This window comes from Bufo gargarizans, chromosome 9 (assembly GCF_014858855.1).
Source record: "Bufo gargarizans isolate SCDJY-AF-19 chromosome 9, ASM1485885v1, whole genome shotgun sequence".
Taxonomy (NCBI): domain Eukaryota; kingdom Metazoa; phylum Chordata; class Amphibia; order Anura; family Bufonidae; genus Bufo; species Bufo gargarizans.
Window position 1 is genome coordinate 83,934,435 of NC_058088.1, and position 21,725 is coordinate 83,956,159.

The 21,725-nt window shown below is 40.2% G+C and overlaps 1 protein-coding gene across 1 annotated transcript in view; it reads right to left on the reverse strand.

Moving 5' to 3' along the window:
• Nucleotides 1-5,749: 5,749 nt before the first annotated feature.
• Nucleotides 5,750-21,725, reverse strand: part of SERTM2 (serine rich and transmembrane domain containing 2) — a 34,970-nt gene continuing 18,994 nt past the window's right edge. The window contains exon 2 of the mRNA XM_044268488.1: nt 5,750-7,688. Coding sequence (XP_044124423.1) covers nt 7,032-7,313 — 282 coding nt within the window. The 5' untranslated portion in view covers nt 7,314-7,688 and the 3' untranslated portion in view covers nt 5,750-7,031. The remainder of the gene's footprint in view (nt 7,689-21,725) is intronic.

The following is a 21,725-nucleotide window of genomic DNA, read 5'->3' on the forward strand; positions in this document are numbered from 1 at the left end:
ACTTTCAGGCCCAGAATCATCTGCTCAAGTGTCCATCTTTTGGAGGGACAGTCCCTATTTTTGATCCAAGTCCCTCTGTTCCTCTTTTCTCCTTAAATGTCCCTCTTTTTGTGAGGCATAGATTTGCATTTTACATTTACAATATTGATCCTGAAAGTGTTTGTCTGGTTCCTCTCTGTATATTTGACTTCACCTTGTATATTATTTCATTATTTGATGCAATTTAGTGTTAGAAATGTTTCTATTCAGATAATGTTTGTGCTATTGTGCGCTAACAAAACTAGTAAAGTCTAGAAATATGCTGGAAAAATGGATTTTCACACAATGAACCAAAATTGTCCATCTTTGACAGTACAAAAAGTTGGGAGCTATGTATTTGTACATGTGAAGAATTGTTCCAATTTACCTTATTTCTACTTGATTCAGTAAATTACTGTATATCTGCTGTAAATATAGTCAATGTGCACTATCGAGGTGCTTTATGCTCTCCATGTACACCACAATGCCATCTTTGAGTTAATACAGCACAAAAAAGTACACCATTAACTGGAGGAATTTCCCCTGAGCCCTATGGCCGTGCTATATTTAAATAGGCTATTGAGGGCTTGTCGGTTTCACTTACTCTGAAAAGCAGGAGATGCAATAGAGATCTCGGTGGCATGTCCCGCTACAAGCAGCAGTTACTCGTTTGGGATAAATTGCTGTCAAATGTTCTTTTGTTGTATGAGCTAAAATTGTATTCTAATCACTAAAAAGAATGATAGAAAATTGCCTTCGTTAGCTGACTGTCCAGTTTATAAGGTCTGCTCCAGTTTAAGTTCTGCACCCTTGTGATGGAGAAGATAGATCAGGTCTGCACATTTCTCACTTTGTAATTTGCTGTTGTGATATTCTTGAAAAACCTTCTGGAAAATCTGCCTCTGAACCTCCTCCAAAAAACTCGATCTATCAGCTCTGATATGGTCTTGTATCGGAGGGCAGGATATGTTAGAGGAGGGAAAGCATTGGTCAATGGTCTATCTTCAATGCAGGCAGATCACATAGCTACATCACATTCTGCTGAGCCAAACGGGCATATGTGGGGGGAGCTGGAGAGGGGAGCGGGTCAGGAACAATTAATATCCGCATTTCGGCTGACAGGTATGGAATGCTTATGTCCACTATAACTGTATATAGTCACTCACTGTGTTCCTTTTTGTGCACTTTGTGTGTATATGTGTGTGTGTGGGGTGAATTAAAGGGACTGAGGGTCTGCTCCTTGTTCCAGCCATGTGGTCCTAATTCTGACTTTCACTGTGGGGCCCACAGAGGCAGTCGCTTCTCTCTTGATTCTGAAAGACCTACCAAAGGATGTCCGCTCAAGCGTGATGACGTCACCTCACAATCATGCTGGGTGCGCATGGTAATGTCAAACTATCCCTCTGGTACTGATCTGAAGGATGCATGGTTTAAATAGAAATCCATTCAATCTTCTCATACTGTTTTTACGTGTCTGGAGTCACTCCTGTGTCTGCATTGTCTGCATCATCTGTTACTACTGAATAGGGCTCTTTTGGCACTGATCATCTGGACGTCCAAGGCTAGCACCACTGATCCCACACTGGATGCCGAAACCTATAGAAAGGCAGCTGTAGAGGATGCAGCAATATTCCTTTATTGATTGTCTGGCAGTATTATTCGGGCTGCCTATAAACAATGCGGTCTGGCAATGGAATCCAGATGTGGCTCACTGCTAATTGCGGGTCTCAGTGGAAACAAATAGCATGTGTACAGGTGTAGCCCAGAAGTGCGGTGCGGCCCAGCAATTTGGTGTAAACTGCATGTGGATCAAGCTGCCAGAATTTACTCATGCAAACGACCAAATGTATTTTGCAGTCTGCAAAACACGGATCTGCAAAAAGTATGGATGACGTCTGTGTGCAGTCCGGAACAGCTGTCCCCAAATAGAACAGACCTATCCAGGACAATGTTCTATTCCTTTGTGGAATAGACATACGGAAATGGAATGCACACAGAGTAACTTCCTTTTTTTTGCAGACCCATTTAAATGAATGGTTCTGCGTACGGTCCACAAAAAAAAACGGAACAGACACAGAAATAAAAAATGTTTGTGTACATGAGCCCTAAGGCAAAGTTGTTTTGGCATTTGTATGGTTGTATTATTTGTGCACCACATTAGGTGGGTGTCAATAAAACATGTGGCACAGGGCACCAACCCATCTCACTGGCTCTATGATTGTGTGTGTGTGCATACAGAAAAGTCTGACAACCATTGAACGCTTTCACCTGCCATTTGCTCTTATTCCCATAGTGGCCCCCAGTGTCGCCCATAGTGGTCCTCAGCTGTAAAAAAAAAAAAAACATTCACCTCATCCACTTGCACACGCAAAGGCTGCCGCTCCCCTCTTGATTCTGAAGGACCTGCCAAAGGACCTGCGCTTAAACGTGATGACATCACCACACGCACCCAGCATGATTGTGAGGTGACGTCATCACGCTTGAGCGGACATCCTTTGGTAGGTCTTTCAGAATCAAGAGAGAAGCGACTGCCTCTGTGTGGATGAGGTGAGTGATTTTTTTTTTAACCCATAAAAGTCCATATTGAACTAGAGTACCCATTTTTAACAGCCGTTAGATGGGTGCAATCCTTAAAAATTGTCCCATTGATTTAAAATAAAATTCCCTTTAACTTCACAATAAGGGCTCATGCACACGACTGTTGTTGCTCCGTATCTGAGTTTTTCTTTCTCTCTGATTTAAGTCCTCTTCCGTTCCGTTATTCCTCAAAACATATCTGTGTGGTTTCCGTATGCGATCCATTCTTTGCGGATCGGAAATGGAAACAGTAACTTATTAATCACCAAACACATGAGCAATATGGGCTGGGTATAGCATTTCTACAGTATAGATCCGCAAAATACGGATGACATACGGATGTGTTCCGTGTGTGTTCCGTATTTTTTGTGGACCCATTGTCTTGAATGGGGCCTCGGACCATGATTTGCAGACACTTTTAGGACATGCAGTACTTTTTGCGGAACAGAAATACGGAAACGGAATGCACATGGAGTACCTTCCATTGTTTTTGTGGACCTCATTAAAGTGAATGGTTCCGCATACAGTCCGCAAAAAAAACGGAAGCGGAAATAAAATACGTTTGTGTGCATGAGTCCTAATGGAGACACCAAATTTATACAGTTTTTTATCTTTTACTACTTTTTGCACAGTAAAAACACTTTTTAAAAATAATTAGTTTTTGTGCACCATATTCTGAAAGCCATACATTTTTTCTATTTTTCTGTCAGTAGAGTTATATAAGGGCTTATTTTTTATGGAACAATTGTAGTTTTTTAATGATACCCCCTTTGAGTACATATTACGTTTTGTTCAATTTTTTGTCAATTTATAGGGAATCGGGATGAACAATAAAACAGCAACTCTTAAATTGTAATTCAGTTTCTTTGTGTTTTGTGCAGCATTCACGGTGCACTATCAAGCCTCATGCACACGTATGGGTCCACGGATGCGTACCCATTCACTTGAGTGCTTTCATGGGGTTTGTCTGAGACTCCTATGTCTAACAGCAGCCTGATAATCATATTCTTACTAGCGGTTTAGCTGCCTGTAGCAGAGAACTACATGTATTGACTTCCTGGTCAGCTTAGGTTGGGCTTGTGCTAGTACACAGCAGCCTATCTGAACAAACAGAGCTAAAGAGTAATAAGGAACAGCAGAACACGGCAACTGTCTGAGAAAAGTGATGAAATTAAGGGTGGGTTTACACTGCCCGATTGTCGGCAGAATATCGAGAACAAACATTCCTGCAAACACTCGTTCCGGACAATCTGCCCGTCTAAACGTCCTGTCAATCACTCGATGAATGAGCAAAATTCTTGTTCATTGGGTGATCCTGTCGTTCGGGCCTCATTAAGATTTACATTTTGGAGGAATAATTTGAGGTAGCAACCTAACCCCTTCTAAAGACTCCTCTGAAAGGCAGAGAGGTTCTGGGGGGCTTTCAGTTAATAATATCTCTCGTCAGCTAAACCCTCTAGCTATCCACAGCATACTGGAAACCTGTTCCAAAACCTCTGTAAGGAGTAACCTTGCTGCTGCTTGTGATGGACCTTCTATCCGAAAAGTGGTCTATTGCTTAAATTGTTGTCGTATTTGACAAATAATAAAAATGTTTTGTAAATTCATGTTTTGAAACCTATAAGTAACTTTTCTTTATTGATACACTAATGTAGAAGAAATAAACTGTTAACCTACACATTACTAGGGTAGGATTACCTTTTTTCTGAAATGGAATCTGATAGCAGTTTTGTCAATGCAAAACTGCTGCCAGACATGGGTAGGGGCAGGGGACAGGAGGTAATACATACCTCTGTCCCTGCTTTTAATTACCTTGAAATTGATAAAATGAACTTTGAATCCCGTGGATGCTGCTTTTGCAAGTGTACTAGAAGTGCACCAGGGGTGGGCTCACAGTGCTCCAGGCTCCGCAACATATGGACAGCTCCACCACCCCTCCCCTCTGCTGTAAGTGACAGCTGTTGTGTCCAATCAGGAGACTGCTACAGCTGTCAATCACAGCAGAGGGAAGATATGTGAAGTGGCTCATGCTCTAAGCCTGAAGCATTGCAGCCCTGCACCTATGGTGCACTTGCGAACAAGACAAGTTGATGCAAAACTGCCGACAGAGTCCCTTTAAAGCGCTTTTCCCATCTTAGTCATTTATTGCATATTCAAAGGATATGCTATAAATGCCTAATAGATTAGGGCAGTGATGGCGAACCTATGGCACGGGTGCCAGAGGCGGCACTCAGAGCCCTCTCTGTGGGCACTTGCACCCTGGAAAAGTCTATGGTTTACCAATATGCCTTAGGCCTCCTGCACACGAACCCCGTGGCCGTGCTGCGGGCTGCAATGCAAGAACACTGACCATGGGGCAGCCGCAGTGGATCACGGACCCATTCACTTTAATGGGTCCACGATCTGCAAAAAGATAGGACATGTTCTATCTTTTTTCGGAACGGAAGTACGGGATGAAACCCCATGGAACCTCTCCGTAGGGTTCCGTTCTGTGCTTCCGTTCTGCACCATTCCGCATCTCCGGATTTGGCGGACCCATTAAAGTGAAAGCGTCCGCATCCGTGATGCGGAATGCACGTGGAACGGTGCACGTGTATTGCGGATCCGCAAATGCGGTCCTCAATATGGCAACGGGACACCTACAGTCATGTGCAGGAGGCCTTAGACTTTTCCTGCCATTCATCAGCGCAGGCGCACTATGAACACCACAGGCAGCGCACTGAGTGTAAACAGGCTTTTATAGCGAAAAGTACATGGAAGATATACTATACTGGACTGTAGTATTCAGGGGAAATTCCCATTTTGGCACTTTGTGATAAATATGTGGGTTTTTGGGTGCAGTTTGGGCACTCAGTCTCTAAAAGCTTTGCCATCACTGGATTAGGGTCTCACTTCTAGGACCCCACGGGTATTCCCTGGTCCTCTGTGCAGTCAGGAGTAAGTGATGCGCACCTTCCTCCAGTCAAGTCTATGGGAGTTAGAAAAACAGCTGTGAAGCTGTACCTATCCAAGGTTTTTGGAAGATTCTGTGAACCCTGATGATTTGCCATGGACAGAATGTTAAGATCATACATTGTCACCTACATCCCAATAAGCACATTTTTCAAGCACTGTTCTTATAAAGAATAGAACTATTATATTTATTTGCTAATATGTTGCATTACATGTCACTTATTTTACACATTTAAAATGATATGACAAAACCATTATTCTTAGCTTCCCTTCAAAAGACCACAGACAATGTCATGAATATATGTAGAGGCATTATGTATGTGTCACACTTATTGCTGTGGATGCTAAGCTCCCAACAGTGGACTTTGGTGTGTTCCACTTCTTCCCAAGACAGTCTGATTGTCACAGAAAATCTTTGCATTGATATGGTGGCAGTGCATAAGTGACAAGAGAGGAGCGCCGTCCATCTATTCAAGCTTAATGCATTTGACATTGGAACTAATGCAAGGTGAGCACGTTAGAAAATTGGCTACGTTTCTGCCACTTAACAAACTTTAAGAACACAGCAGGGAGGGTCCTGCTCCAGCCACTTGTCTTACAGCTTATCATAGGACAGTGAAGAGGAGGAGGAAGGGCATGAATAGATTTTTGGAAAGGGTGGTTTTTCAGGTTTAGTGGTTCTCTGAAAAAAAAAAAAACACTCTGCCTCCTTTCCCCCACTAGACTTTAAAGGTGCAAATAATCAAATATTCTCTTAACTGATATAGATGCACGTGTTTATAGTCCTATACATACTCATGTAATAATGGCATAACACAGTTAAGAAAGAATGACCTGAAGTTCCTTGCTCATCGTGACTCACTGATGACGTAATGTACACATAAAAGCAGTCGTTTAGAAAAATAACAAATTAGCGGACATATCCTTATGTGACACTTGGTGATAAGTGCCCTAAGAGACAAGTCTACTACCTTCAGAGTACTATGTTCCAGAGATGTTAGCAAGTGCTCAATATCATACTCATACCCATAGAGATCCATCATGTGTATTGCCAAACAGGTAGGTGCATTCATCCTAATTTGATATTAGCAAATCATTTTTACTTTAAGGCAGTAAAAAATAAAATATTTGAATGAATACATTTCTATATTAAGAAACTCGGTCACGTGATTAGAAGTTGACTTTCATTACTGACCACCTAGACATTGGCCAAAGCAGATGGGCAACTAACAAAAACTTGGTCCTTTGCAATAAGGGATATTTGTGCTGTATCAACATCTATACTACATAAAAACGACAGGAATGTCCACAGTATATGCTGTCATCCTAAAATCTTAATTCTATAAAAGAAATGTTCAGTAGCTGAGCAGAATATGATATTTCTGTCCAACACAGAGGCATTTGCTAAGCCCCTGCAGGGCGGTGCAGCAGTCGTAGGATCAACAGCGCCCAAATGCATGACTGTCTGTATTACTGTAAGTCCATTAGGCACTTTGCGACCTCCCTTGCATTTCCACATCAGTGAATTGTGGCGTGTCCGTGCTTTCCGTGTTAGTGGTAATGGGAGAGATTACGTGTTTGAGACGTAAGAGCATTGTGAACAGCAAGACCAGGAGCACGGCGAGCAGGCCAAGGAACAATCCCACATACATGTACAGGTTGGAGTATTTATCCGTGGTGGTAGCAGTTGCTTCTGTGGCCACTGTTGGGAACTGCTGGACGTAGATAGTTCGGTTTCCACGGAATTTTAAATAGACTTCAGTCATAGCTTGAGATACTATTGTGTCAATACAAGTGGTACTGCGGTAGTATTCCAGTACAAAATAATGGAGACGTCAAATTAATTGTGTCTGCTGTGTTTAGTAAAGATGTCCATATTACTCATATTTCTGTTTCCATGTTCCTGAGATGCAGAATAAGTTCATGATTTTTTTCAGCTTCAAAATATCTGTATTCCAAAAAAAGCCAGCCCCGGTAATCCACTTTGTCATTATGCCAATATATGGAAATTATTGATCATTTAGTAAATTGCACTTTTTTTTGGAGCTAACAGGCCACAATTCAAAAGATGTTTCTTTGGTCATTGGAGAGTTGATCTTGATGATGCACAGTCTTATTTCATGAGTTGCTTTACAGATGTTCTGTAATGATATAACATAAAAATATTATACTTATGTACCAGTATATACTTAAAAGACATCTGTCAGCAGATTTGTACCTATGAAACTGGCTAACCCGTTACGTGTGCACTAGGTAGGTGAAGACATCTGTGTTGGTCCCATGTTCATATGTGCCCGCATTGCTGAGAAAAATGATGTTTTACTATATGCAAATGAGCCTCTAGTAGCAATGGGGGCTCTGCTCTCTCTGCCACTGCCACACCCTTTTCACTTTGATCGACAGGGCAGGTGTGATTATCTTTTCATTACCTGATTATGTTTTCACTACCTGACCCTGTCGATCAAAGTGCAGAGCGAGTAGTCGCTGCAGAGAAAGTGGGCCCTCTAGGTGTAACGGCAATGCCCTTGTTGCTCATAGAGACTCATTTGTATATATTAAAACTTTTTAATGTTTTTCTCAGTAATGTGGGCGAAAATGAACATGGATTAGTAACATAGTAACATAGCATATAAGGCCGAAAAAAGACATTTGTCCATCCAGTTCGGCCTGTTATCCTACAAGTTGATCCAGAGGAAGGCAAAAAAAAAAAACTGTGAGGTAGAAGCCAATTTTCCCCACTTAACCCCTTAAGGACACAGCCTTATTTCACCTTAAGGACCAGGCCATTTTTTGCAAATCTGACCAGTGTCACTTTATGTGGTGATAACTTTAAAACGCTTTTACTTATACAGGCCATTCGGAGATTGTTTTTTGTCACCTATTGTACTTCATAACACTGGTAAAATGGAGTCAAAAATTTTATTTTTATTTATAAAAAAATACCAAGTTTACCAAAATGTTGGAAAAATTAGCAAATTTCCAAGTTTCAATTTCTCTACTTCTATAATACATAGTAATACCTCCAAAAATAGTTATTAGTTTACATTCCCCATATGTCTACTTCATGTTTGGATCATTTTGGGAATGCCATTTTATTTTTTGGGAACGTTACAAGGCTTAGAAGTTTAGATGCAAATCTTGAAAAATTTCTGAATTTTTCAAAAACCCACTTTTTAGGGACCAGTTCAGGTCTGAAGTCACTTTGTGAGGCTTACATGAGGTTTTTCTATGTTTGTGTACAAACCTTCTTTCCTCCAGACGAGGAGGGTGTCCCCTCGTCACAGTTACAGTCCTGGGGATAAATAGATGATGGGAGAGATCCCTGTACTGACCCCTGATATATTTATACATAGTAATTAGATCTCCCCTCAGTTGTCTTTTTTCTAACGTGAATAACCCTAACTTTGACAATCTTTCAGGGTACTGTAGTTGTCCCATTCCAGTTATTACTTTAGTTTCCCTCCTCTGGACCCTCTCCAGCTCTGCTATGTCTGCCTTGTTCACAGGAGCCCAGAACTGTACACAGTACTCCATGTGTGGTCTGACTAGTGATTTGTAAAGTGGTAGGGCTATGTTCATCTATGCCCCTTTTGATTCAACCTATTATCTTATTGGCTTTGGCAGCAGCTGCCTGACAAAGTTTTTTTTTTGCTTAGTTGGCTGTTTATTAGAATTCCTAGGTCCTTTTCCATGTCAGTGCTACCAAGTGTTTTACCATTTAGTATGTACGAGTGATTTGCAATAATCATTCCCATGTGCATAACCTTACATTTGTCAGTGTTAAACCTCATCTGCCACTTCTCTGCCCAAGCCTCTAATCTATCCAGATCCATCTGTTGCTGTATATTGTCCTCTGCCTTCAGTGTTAATTACTTTAAACAGTTTTACTGTGCAAGCCTTCTACAAGATCATTAATAAATATATTGAAGAGAATAGGGCCCAATACTGACCCCTGAGGTACTCTGCTAGTGACAGTGACCCAATCTGAGTATGTACCATTAATAACCACCCTCTGTTTTCTATCATTAAGCCACTTACCCACATACAGATATTTTCTCCCAGTCCGAGCATTCTCATTTTATATACTAACATTTTATGTGTTCTCCAATGTTTTGGAGAAGTCCAGATATACGACATCCATTGATTCACCACTGTCAAGTCTAGAACTTACCTCCTCATAGAAACTGATTAAATTAGTTTGACATGACCGATCCCTTATGAAGCCATGCTAATATGGTGTTATTTGCTTATTTTCATTGAGATCCTCCAAGATAGCATCTCTTAGAAAACCTTTAAACAGTTTACCCACAACAGATGTTAAACTTATCGGCCTATAGTTTCCAGGCTCTGTTTTTGCACCCTTTTGAATATTGGCACCACATTTGCTATGTGCCAATCCTGTGGAATACTCCCTGTCAGTATAGAGTCAGTAAATATCAGAAATAAGGGTCTGGCTATGACATTACTTAATTCTCTTAGGATACAGGGGTGTATGCCATCTGGTTCTGGTGATTTGTCTATTTTAATCTTTTTAAGTCGCTGTTGTACTTTTTCCTGGGTCAGACAGGGCACTTTTAATGGGGAATTCACTTTTACATTCTGCATTGCATCTGACATCATGAATACAGTGGAGAAAAAAATATTTAATAGCTTTGCTTTCTCCTCGTCGCTGTCTGCAACTCCCCCCTCATTACTCTGAAGAGGGCCGACACCTTCAGATTTATACTTTCTACCATTTATATAATTGAAGAACATTTTAGGGTTAGTTTTGCTCTTTTTGGCAATTAATCCCTCGGTCTCTAGTTTGGCGGCTTTTATTTGTTTTTTACATATTTAATTTTTTTCCTTGTTTTTCAGTTCTTTCTCGCTATCCTCCTGTTTTAGTGATTTAAATGCTTTCTTTTTGTAATTTATTGCTTTCTTTACAGTTCTATTTATCCACATTGGTTTCTTCTTGTTACTTAACCCTTTATTGCTTTAAGGTATGTACCGCTCACAATTAGATTTTAGGATGCTTTTAAAAATATCCCATTTTGTAGCAGTATTTTTTATTTTTGAGGATTTTGTCCCAGTTAGTTACGCCTAGGGCCTCTCTTATTTTTGCCTCTATGTATTTCTACCCAAAGTGACTCCACATGTTAATTTCCCTCACTTAAATCTTCTCGGACTGTGGGCTTTAGACAGGACTTTACACAAAGGAAGACCCCTCCCCCTCTCCGGTTTTGACCATCCTTTCTAAACAGACTGTACTTTAACTGCCCAGTCATAGTTATCATCCAGCCATGTGTCAGTTATTCCCACTATGTCATAGTGCTCCTTACACATCACTTATTTCAGTTCCCCAGTTTTATTAGTCAGGCTTCTGGCATTAGTATACATGCAATTAACAATTACCTACACCTTAAAAATCTATAATATAGATAACACCCTAAATAACAAAGAACCCGGACTAATAACCAAACACATATATTTTTGGGCATATTCAATATAAATATATCTACATATATAAACAATAACATCTTTATTGTAAATGTACCTTTATTAACCCCTTAAGGACGCAGGGCGTATCGGTACGCCCTATTTCCCGAGTCCTTAAGGACTCAGGGCGTACCGGTACGTCCTAACTTTAAATGCAGATTCCGGCGCCGCGGGGGTTAATGGAAACGGGATGCCGGCTGAAATCATTCAGCCGGCATCCTGTGACAATGCCAGGGGGGGTCATGTGACCCCCCCTATCGGCGATCGCCGCAAACCGCAGGTCAATTCAGACCTGCGGTTTGCTGCGCTTTTTGCAGTTTCTGATCCCCGCGGTCCCTGACCGCGGGGATCAGAAACTTTAGTGTACCTCAAATATAGATTTTACATCCCCCCCTGCACCCCTGCATGATTTTTTGCCGGCGGGTGGTGCAGGGGGGGGAGTTGTGGGCGGTGGGGGCGGTGCGGGAGGCGGGCGGTGCGGCAGGCGGGATCGCGATCCCCCGCCCGCCTCCCCTTGAAAATTCGTTGGTGTAGAGTGGGTATACCAGGGTGCCAGCACATTGCTGGCACCCTGGTATAAACGGCTGACATCGGTGATGCGATGTCAGCCGTTTAACCCTTTCCATACAGCGGTCCGTACGGACCGCTGTATGAAAAAAGTTAACAGTAAGAAGTAGCTCCCTCCCTCTCCCATCGGGGGGCTGCAGTGCCTTTGCAGCCCCCCGAATGGAGAGGGAGGGAGCTCCCAGACAGCCCCCCCAGAGCCCCGTCCTTACCCTTCCCCGTCTGCGCAGTTCTGACCACTACTGAGCAGACGGGGAAGGTTCCCATGGCAACAGGACGCCGTCTCAGGCATCCTGCTGTCCATGGTGCTGAACAGATCTGTGCTGAAGGCAGAGATCTGTTCAGACAAAGTGTATGTAAAATACAGTACTGTACAATATATATTGTACTGTACTGTATTATACAGACATCAGACCCACTGGATCTTCAAGAACCAAGTGGGTCTGGGTCAAAAAAAAGTGGAAAAAAAAGTAAAAATCAATAAAACACATTTATCACTGAATAAAAATGAAAAAAATAAAATTTCCTACACATGTTTGGTATCGCCGCGTCCGTAATGACCTGATCTATAAAACGGTCATGTTACTTTCCCCGCACGGTGAACGCCATAAAAAAAAAAAAAAAAAACTATTAGGAAATTGAAATTTTGCCCACCTTAGTTCCCAAAAAAGGTAATAAAAGTGATCAAAAAAGTCGCATGTACGCCAAAATAGTACCAATCAAACCGTCATCTCATCCCGCAAAAATCATACCCTACCCAAAATAATTGCCAAAAAACTGAAAAAACTATGGCTCTTAGACTATGGAAACACTAAAACATGATTTCTTTTGTTTCAAAAATAAAATCATTGTGTAAAACTTAAATAAATAAAACAAAGTATACATATTAGGTATCGCCGCGTCCGTATCGACCGGCTCTATAAAAATATGACATGACCTAACCCCTCAGGTGACCACCGTAAAAAAATAAAAATAAAAACTGTGTAAAAAAAGCCATTTTGTCATCTTACGTCACAATAAAGTGTAATAGCAAGCGATTAAAAAGTCATGTGCACCCCAAAATAGGGCCAATCAAACCGTCATCTCATCCCGCAAAAAATGAGACCCTACTTAAAATAATCGCCCAAAAACTGAAAAAACTATGGTTCTTAGACTATGGAGACACTAAAACATTTTTTTTGTTTTAAAAATGAAATCATTGTGTAAAACTTACATAAATAAAAAAAATTGTATACATATTAGGTATCGCCGCGTCCGTGACAACCTGCTCTATAAAATTACCACATGATCTAACCTGTCAGATGAATGTTGTAAATAACAAAAAAAAAACGTGCCAAAAAAGCTATTTCTTGTTACCTTGCCACACAAAAAAAGTGTAATATAGAGCAACCAAAAATCATATGTACCCTAAACTAGTACCAACAAAACTGCCACACTATCCCCTAGTTTCTAAAATGGGGTCACTTTTTTGGAGTTTATACTCTGGGGGTGCATCAGGGGGGCTTCAAATGGGACATGGTGTCAAAAAAAACAGTCCAGCAAAATCTGCCTTCCAAAAACCGTATGGCATTCCTTTCCTTCTGCGCCCTGCCGTGTGCCCGTACAGCGGTTTACGAACACATATGGGGTGTTTCTGTAAACTACAGAATCAGCGCCATAAATAATGAGTTTTGTTTGGCTGTTAACCCTTGCTTTGTAATTGGAAAAAAAATATTAAAATGGAAAATCTTCCAAAAAAGTGAAATTTTGAAATTGTATCTCTATTTTCCATTAAATCTTGTGCAACACCTAAAGGGTTAACAAAGTTTGTAAAATCAGTTTTGAATACCTTGAGGGGTGTAGTTTCTTAGATGGGGTCACTTTTATGGAGTTTCTACTCTAGGGGTGCATCAGGGGGGCTTCAAATGGGACATGGTGTCAAAAAACCAGTCCAGCAAAATCTGACTTCCAAAAACCAAACAGCGCACCTTTCATTCTACGCCCCGCTGTGTGGCCGTACAGCAGTTTACGGCCACATATGGGGTGTTTCTGTAAACTACAGAATCCGGGCCATAAATATTGAGTTTTGTTTGGCTGTTAACCCTTGCTTTGTAACTGGAAAAAAAATATTAAAATGGAAAATCTGCCAAAAAAGTGAAATTTTGAAATTGTATCTCTATTTTCCATTAAATCTTGTGCAACATCTAAAGGGTTAACAAAGTTTCTAAAATCAGTTTTGAATACCTTGAGGGGTGTAGTTTCTTAGATGCGGTAACTTTTATGGAGTTTCTACTCTAGGGGTGCATCAGGGGGCTTCAAATGGGACATGGTGTCAAAAAAACAGTCCAGCAAAATCTGCCTTCCAAAAACCATACGGCGCACCTTTCACTCTACGCCCCGCTGTGTGGCCGTACAGTAGTTTACGGCCACATATGGGGTGTTTCTGTAAACGGCAGAGTCAGGGCAATAAAGATACAGTCTTGTTTGGCTGTTAACCCTTGCTTTGTTAGTGGAAAAAATGGGTTAAAATGGAAAATTAGGCAAAAAAATGAAATTCTCAAATTTCATCCCCATTTGCCAATAACTCTTGTGCAACACCTAAAGGGTTAACAAAGTTTGTAAAATCAGTTTTGAATACCTTGAGGGGTGTAGTTTATAGAATGGGGTCATTTTTGGGCGGTTTCTATTATATAAGCCTCGCAAAGTGACTTCAGAGCTGTAGTGGTCCCTAAAAATTGGGTTTTTGTAAATTTCAGAAAAATTTCAAGATTTGCTTCTAAACTTCTAAGCCTTGTAACATCCCCAAAAAATAAAATATCATTCCCAAAATGCTACAAACATGAAGTAGACATATGGGGAATGTAAAGTCATCACAATTTTTGGGGGTATTACTATGTATTACAGAAGTAGAGAAACTGAAACTTTGAAATTTGCAAATTTTTCTAAATTTTTGGTAAATATGGTATTTTTTTATGCAAAAAAATTCACTTTTTTGACCCAATTTTAGCAGTGTCATGAAGTACAATATGTGACAAAAAAACAATCTCAGAACGGCCTGGGTAAGTCAAAGCGTTTTAAAGTTATCAGCTCTTAAAGTGACACTGGTCAGATTTGCAAAAAATGGCCAAGTCCTTAAGGTGAAATAGGGCTGAGTCCTTAAGGGGTTAATCACGATACTGAGACTATAAACCCAATCCCATAAAATCAATGAAAAAACATTACAATAAGGGACCATTACCCAATATAGGGTGGATACACTGATGAACAGCAATATTATATGTATGAGTGTAGAATATACTAATATAATATGATATATCAATGTAAATCTATACATGATTGAAAATAAATACTATAAAGAGCTAAACTGAAGTATAAAGTATGAATAAGAGAAATAAGAGAAACATATATGTATCTACCTGACTGGAACCACGTTTATAAGTAAGATAAAATAATAAAGTGTAAGTGCTATAATATTACTATGTGTGAGGTACCATATAGCACGGCATGGTCAGTAATAGCAGTAATAGGTACAAATCTGCTGACAGGTGCCCTTTAAATGCAAGCCCACTATTTTCCAACATCTTGAATGACCCCTTGCTACCTAATTCAAGGATGGGTGGCAAGAGACACATGGAAGGGATACACATCAGAGGCCATAACAGTGCAGCTCTGGCAGCAGCTATTATATCCAGTGCCATATGTCTAATATGTGATTTTGCAGCTCAATATAGAAGGGAGATGGAGGCATCTGATCACCAGTGTAGCCCATAACATCTGTACAAGGGCTGTGCCTCTTGCTTACCTCCTAACCTGGTAATGTGAGTCATTTAAGCTCTTTTTTTTGTGGCTCATTTGAAATAATTAAATCAACCAGCTCACACCTTATCCACCAGAACCAGTAGAAAAGGTGACCCTGACCACTCGTCACAGGTGAATATCAAAATAACTTTATACAAGCAACTTCCCTCCTATCATATTGAGGCTTATATGATATAAAGTAATAATATCCCCTTACTGTAAATTAAAATGTTAATATTAAAAATCCATATGGACTAGTGTGCTCTGCATGAGGCGACCACTCTCTGGTGGTTTCTAATAAATTGTATAGTGAGGTTAGAGTATTCCGCATTTATCTGTATGCATTCAATTCCTGACAGTTATCAAACTAAAAAAGATTGTGATACACTCTACATCACATTAGCATTTTAGTTTGCTGTGGGGTAACTGTAATAGCGAATTATTGTGCAGCAGTTGTGGGTTGAATGCTAAGGGCAGTGATTGGCTGCAGTGGTCATGTGCTGTAGACAGTCCCCTCTGCTCCTTTGCAGACAAGCAGCTACTGGAGGACTGGATCAGCCCCATGGAAGAACTAGTGAGTGCAAGACATATATTTTTTTATTTTAGGCTGCTGGAGGGCTCATGTTGATTTTTAAAGGGTTTTCCAGGTGTTTCCTGAATAGGTCATTAATACCTGATCTGTGGGGGTCTGACTTCCGACACTTCGCCGATCAGCTGATTGAAGAGGCAGTGGCACTCCTGTGAGCCCTGCGGCTTTTTCATAGGCCAGTGACATCACGTTCATTGGTCACATGACCTAAGCACAGCTCAGTCCCATTCAAGTGAATAGGGCTGAGCTGCAATACCAAGCACATTCGCTATTCAATGGAAGGATGTGTGCTTGGTAAGCTGCAAGGAGGTCTCTTCAAACAGCTGATTGGTGGGGGTGCCGGGTGTAGGACCAACACCAGATATGGATGACCTATCCTGAGAATAGGTCATCAATATATAACACCAGAAAGCCCCCTTTAATTATCTCAGTAATCAGTAAATATTATTCTGGTCTCCATTTTTGAGTTATTATTTTATTAATATGTATGTTACTGGGTTGAGCTATTTTCTCGCATTGTATATTTATAGTACTATTTGATATTTTTCTATTTCAAAATGTTTGTTGGTTTTCAAAATATACAGAAGAAACCAAATACATTATAGTGTATAATAGCTCTGATTTAAAAAAAAAAATAGGGTGATATTTCAATGTACATAAAACAGGACTACCTTAGTATGATCCATAATGTAATAGAAACTAAGCAAAAAAATGAAGTACATAATCAGCAGGCTTTACGCACACAATCATAAACCTCTATGCCCATACATACATATGCAATATATATTTCAAAGAGGTATTGAGGTATTTCTATTTGATTTTAATGACTGTACTTTAATATCTGAGACCAGAAGATGAGGCACGCTCTGCTGAGAAGCGCTGCAGTCCTACAGTAATGAGCACAAGACCCTTTCTTTATTGATATACTATGGATCATTCCAAACAAGTCCAAATCCTTTTTTCATTTTCTCAGCTCATTCCAGTATCTCTCCTGGCCTGCAGCTTTGCAGTGCATCTATTATATGTGCTTCATTGCGTGCATGTTATAGACCAAGATGCTATGGGTCAATTGTACCTCAGCTTCACAGCACAACCTCCTCACTCTCCAGTTCATTTATTTAGGATTCTAACAGTAATCAAAAATGTAAAAATCAGCGGCTCACCCCAATACTGAATGGACAGGGTGCACACCTCTCGGTCCACCCAGACCGCACAGACCTCCCCTATCTACACACAAGTATATGAATATATATTTCTATCCCCTCTTCTGGTATAGATATTATGTCTCTTTGAGGGGAGTTTCCCCAGGTCTCCATCTTTGAAAAAACTAACTGTATGATGCTTCATATATGTTGTAAGAAGCCTATTTTATTGTATTTGAAGGTATTTTAACATTATTTTAGTTTTAATTGATTTTTTATAAAAAACGCATCAAAAACGCACTGAAGACGCATATGCGTTTTCGGTGCGTTTTATTTGAAAATGATATGATAGTGCCATTAACAATGTTATTAGGCCAGAATTTTATATTTTTGTTAGTGTTATGTTATTTTATTGGAATGAAATATGTTTATGTCAATGTGATGAGCTAGTCCATGGAAATATCCCTTATACAGCTGCGATTTTCCATTGGATACTGCACATGTCAAATATTGAATAGATTATGTGATGATACCATTTTGCCATCCTCTGTTCTGATACAGATGATAAGATGTTCGATATTTGATGTTTATATTCATGAAAGGAGCAGGATCCAATATGGAATCTGATCAGGTTCCGATACCATGTTTTTTGGATGTTACAATCAAAGCAGCTCCACCTGAGCTGGCTTCCTGGGAGGATACAAAAGGCTGCTCAGAGCTCACTGTCTTCACCACTGAGGAAGAGGTGTATACCTCGAAACGCGTTTGGGCAAGTCAAGACAGTGAGCCTTCTCTCTCCCCTGAACACTATAAGTGAACCGTTGAGTGACAGCTTCGGTCGGGGCCATCTATACAGCAAGCTTTAAACACAGAGCCGGTGACGCTACAGGCACACGCTACTACGATCTAAGTTGGTGAGTCACGTGAGACGTCACGTCAGACTCGTACCACGTGGGACGCCGCGTTAACATCATCCAGCCATTACCTCGAGTCCCCATACAAGTGGTGCGGACATACAGAGGGTAAGATATTCTGGCTGTCTTATTATAAAAGAGAACTCTTGTGTTTTATGCCTGACCTGATCTGTCCGAAATCGGATGCTATATATGGGACTTTGTGGAAGCTTTATATCCCCAAGTGATATACTTGAAAAAGAAAAAGACTTCTTAAAACGGTAATTTGCCCATACCATCTGTGGCAATTGAATACCGGATGTGTGTTGTCCTATGGACTCTCTGGACATTTTATTAATGATAAGGATCCTCCTCATCTAATTTGGTATATCATTTATTGGATTTTATTGTTTTTATATACAGTGAATATATGTGGTAGTATAATAAATTTAAATTGTGAACCACCGTCTCCTGTTCCCTTATACGGAGTGCCCCTCATTCTTTTACTATATTTAGGATTCTGCTCGCTCCCGTATAATGCCTGCCTTGACTTCTCCTTCCATTAAATCGGACATACGTCTTACTTCCCATTCTCATTATAAAACTAGTAACCGTAATATCAAAGCATTAACATTTTAAAGAGGCTGGCAATTCCTATGAATGCCCTTTTAAAATAAATGGATGTAATACAGGATGAGACCCCCATCTACCATAAAAAAATGTCTCTCACGTTGCATTATCTGGCCTATTTGTACACTACACGGATGGACCATTGATTTCATAGACAAAGTAGTCACAGACAAAGTAAAACAGTCACTGTCAGCTCCCCCTTGTATCCATCTCCTCTTCCTGAAGTGCCCAGACAAAAACCTGGAGTGCATGCAGGCTTCAAAGTGAACATGTAGAAATAAAATATCCATTTCCCCAGCACTCCAAAAAAACATATCCCTTTATTTAAGATCAATTAAAAGCATCTTGTACAATAGCAAACGACCTCCAACGCATTTCGGACAGAAGATGTGTCTTGCCCTTAGACATGGCATAAGTGGTCCCAGATGTTGACAAAGTCCAAGCTAGGCAGCCAATTTAAAGGGGTAACCATCTTAACATTTATAGAATACCCAACCTATGAGATCTATCTTGAGAATGGGGCCCTATCTTGCAGCTGTTGTGAATATAGAGGTGGCCACGCATGCACAACTCATTCCATTCTCTTCTGTGGGACTTCTAAAAGTAGCTGAGCATGTCTTATCATGCTATTTTCTGAGAGAATGGAGAGAGAGGCACATGCGTGGTCACCCCTACATTCACAGTAGCTGCAAGAGAGGGTCCTGTTCTTTAGATAGGTCCCTATGGGACCTTTATGCAATATCAGTGGATATGCTATAAATATCAAGATTGAAATGCCCCTTTAATTTTTTGAGCAATTTTTGGCACCATCATCCCAATCATTCCCTGGTGTTTATTTTTTTAGCTTTAAGTCTCTGTCATGGGACCTGAAAAGAGGATTACTTCAAGTTATACAGCACTAAGCCTTCCATGGTGTTTGTCTGATCTAGTTGAGGGCCCAGAAAAACACCCTCAAGTACCTTTGATCCATGTACAATATATTTGTCTGACCCTCAGAGGAGTGGATTTCGAGCAACTGGAGAGATTCCCACCTGTCCCTTAGTGGAGAGCTCTTCTTGCTTTTTATCTTGATCTACATTTTTATTTATTGCCATCTATTTTTTTAGAATACATTTTTAGATATTTATGAAAAAGATAAATAACTTCCCTGAAATGCCAAATAATAATAATAATAATAATAATAATAATAATAGTTATTAGGGGATCTTTGAGGATTGTACTGCTGGATAGTCATCAATATCAGATCGGTGGGGATCCGACTCCCAGCACCCCGGCCGATCAGCTGTTTAAAGAGGTAGTGGAACTCATGTGAGCGCTGCTTCTTCTTCAAAATTACCTGCGTGTCATCTCCTTCGTAGAATCGGTGCAGTGTAATTACAGCTGCTTGTTCCATTTAAGTAACTGGTATGAGCAGTTGTAATTACAATGTGCTGCCGCCTCAAAGGAAATGGCACACAGGTAATTCTAAAGGGGGAGCAGCACCAGCACTGGCTCTGCTACCTCTTCAAATAGCTGATTGGTGGGGGTCCCAGGTGTCATACCCCACTGATTTGATATTGATGACCTATCCTGATCTATTTTACCAGGATCCTGCACTACAGAATCACGTGTGGTCCACTGCCACCTCATGTAAGCTACCCATGGCCACCAACGATGCACCATTGCCGCAGTTACATTTTGCGTAGAGATGTCTACAGGAAATATTGTTGACTGCCATTGATTTCCACAGTGTGTTTTAACATTTATTTCACTGTGCCAGCAATGTACAATTATAAGTGGGGGAGGGTCACAAAAGTATATAGTTTATAAGCGAGGGGGAGGGTCACAAAATTATAATAATGTAATATTGCACCACCATCAGTCTTTGTGAAGCTGGCCTAATACAACTGCTTCTATATGTAAAGTTAAAATAGGTCAAGATGTTGAGGTTGGCAAGTTTACAATAGAAAGACTTTTTTATGTTACCTTTACTTGCAATTTATCGTGTACTGTATTACATTATTATTAATATTTGCTTTACTTTTAAGATTTTAAATTCTGGTAAATTCTGAATCAGATTTTTTGGGCAATTTGATTCAAGCAATTTTCTCTAAATTGCATCATCCTTTTCATTAGATAAGAAGACAGGAGAAGGAGGATCAAGAGATGACCCCAGGTGGTATGTGTATGTGTGTGTATGTATATATATATATATATATATATATATATGTATATGTACTGTTAGCACCAAACACCAAGAAGTGAACATTTTTCAGACCATTTTTTTACCTAAAAAATCATATAGTGCACTGTGTTTTTACCCATAGCCATGAATGTCACTGTCACTTTAATTAATCTTATGGTTGGTTTACATGGGCCGAGAATCGGGAGATTATCGGTAAGGAAGCGTTCCTTCCCAACAATTGGCTGCTCATTCAGTGTAGGTGACCATTACATTTACATGCAGCAATCTCCTTCACAATATGAGAACGAATGATCACAACTGCTATCGCTCGTCCTCATAGCTGCATTGTTTCTGGGTAGCATAACATTTCACCCGATGAGAGTTTCGCTTGTTCATCGGGTAATCGGCCACACCTTTAGACAGGTAAATTGTATGAAAGTAGTTCATTCGTAGGAATGTTCGCCCCCGATGTAAACCTGCCATTATTAATGGCTTGGTGTTAGACTTTGAAGTGAGTTCCATAGAGTCATAGGAGACCCCAGAATGTCATCCACAATTTTTCAGGGAATTTACTTGGACCCAAATCAAATTACCCATCGATTTGTCCACATCACATTTGCTCATCACTTACACATGACCATATTTTTCATCATCATGCTACCTAGATAGCACACCCCATTTCTATGGAGTCGCGCACACATCCATTTTTTTTGGCTCACGGATCAGTGTGACCGATTTGCTAATCTCAGCACAAGTCGTATCCTGGCTTTAATGACGGATAAAAAATAGTTTTTTCTATTGAAGTGAGTAAGATGAATTGGAATGTACACAAAAGCTCTTTGTTTTTCACAGATCCGTTTTTGGGCAAACCGAAAAGCGGATACAACCGTGTGCATGAGGATGAAAGATGCATTTTTTCCTTGTAGACCACTATGCGGTTC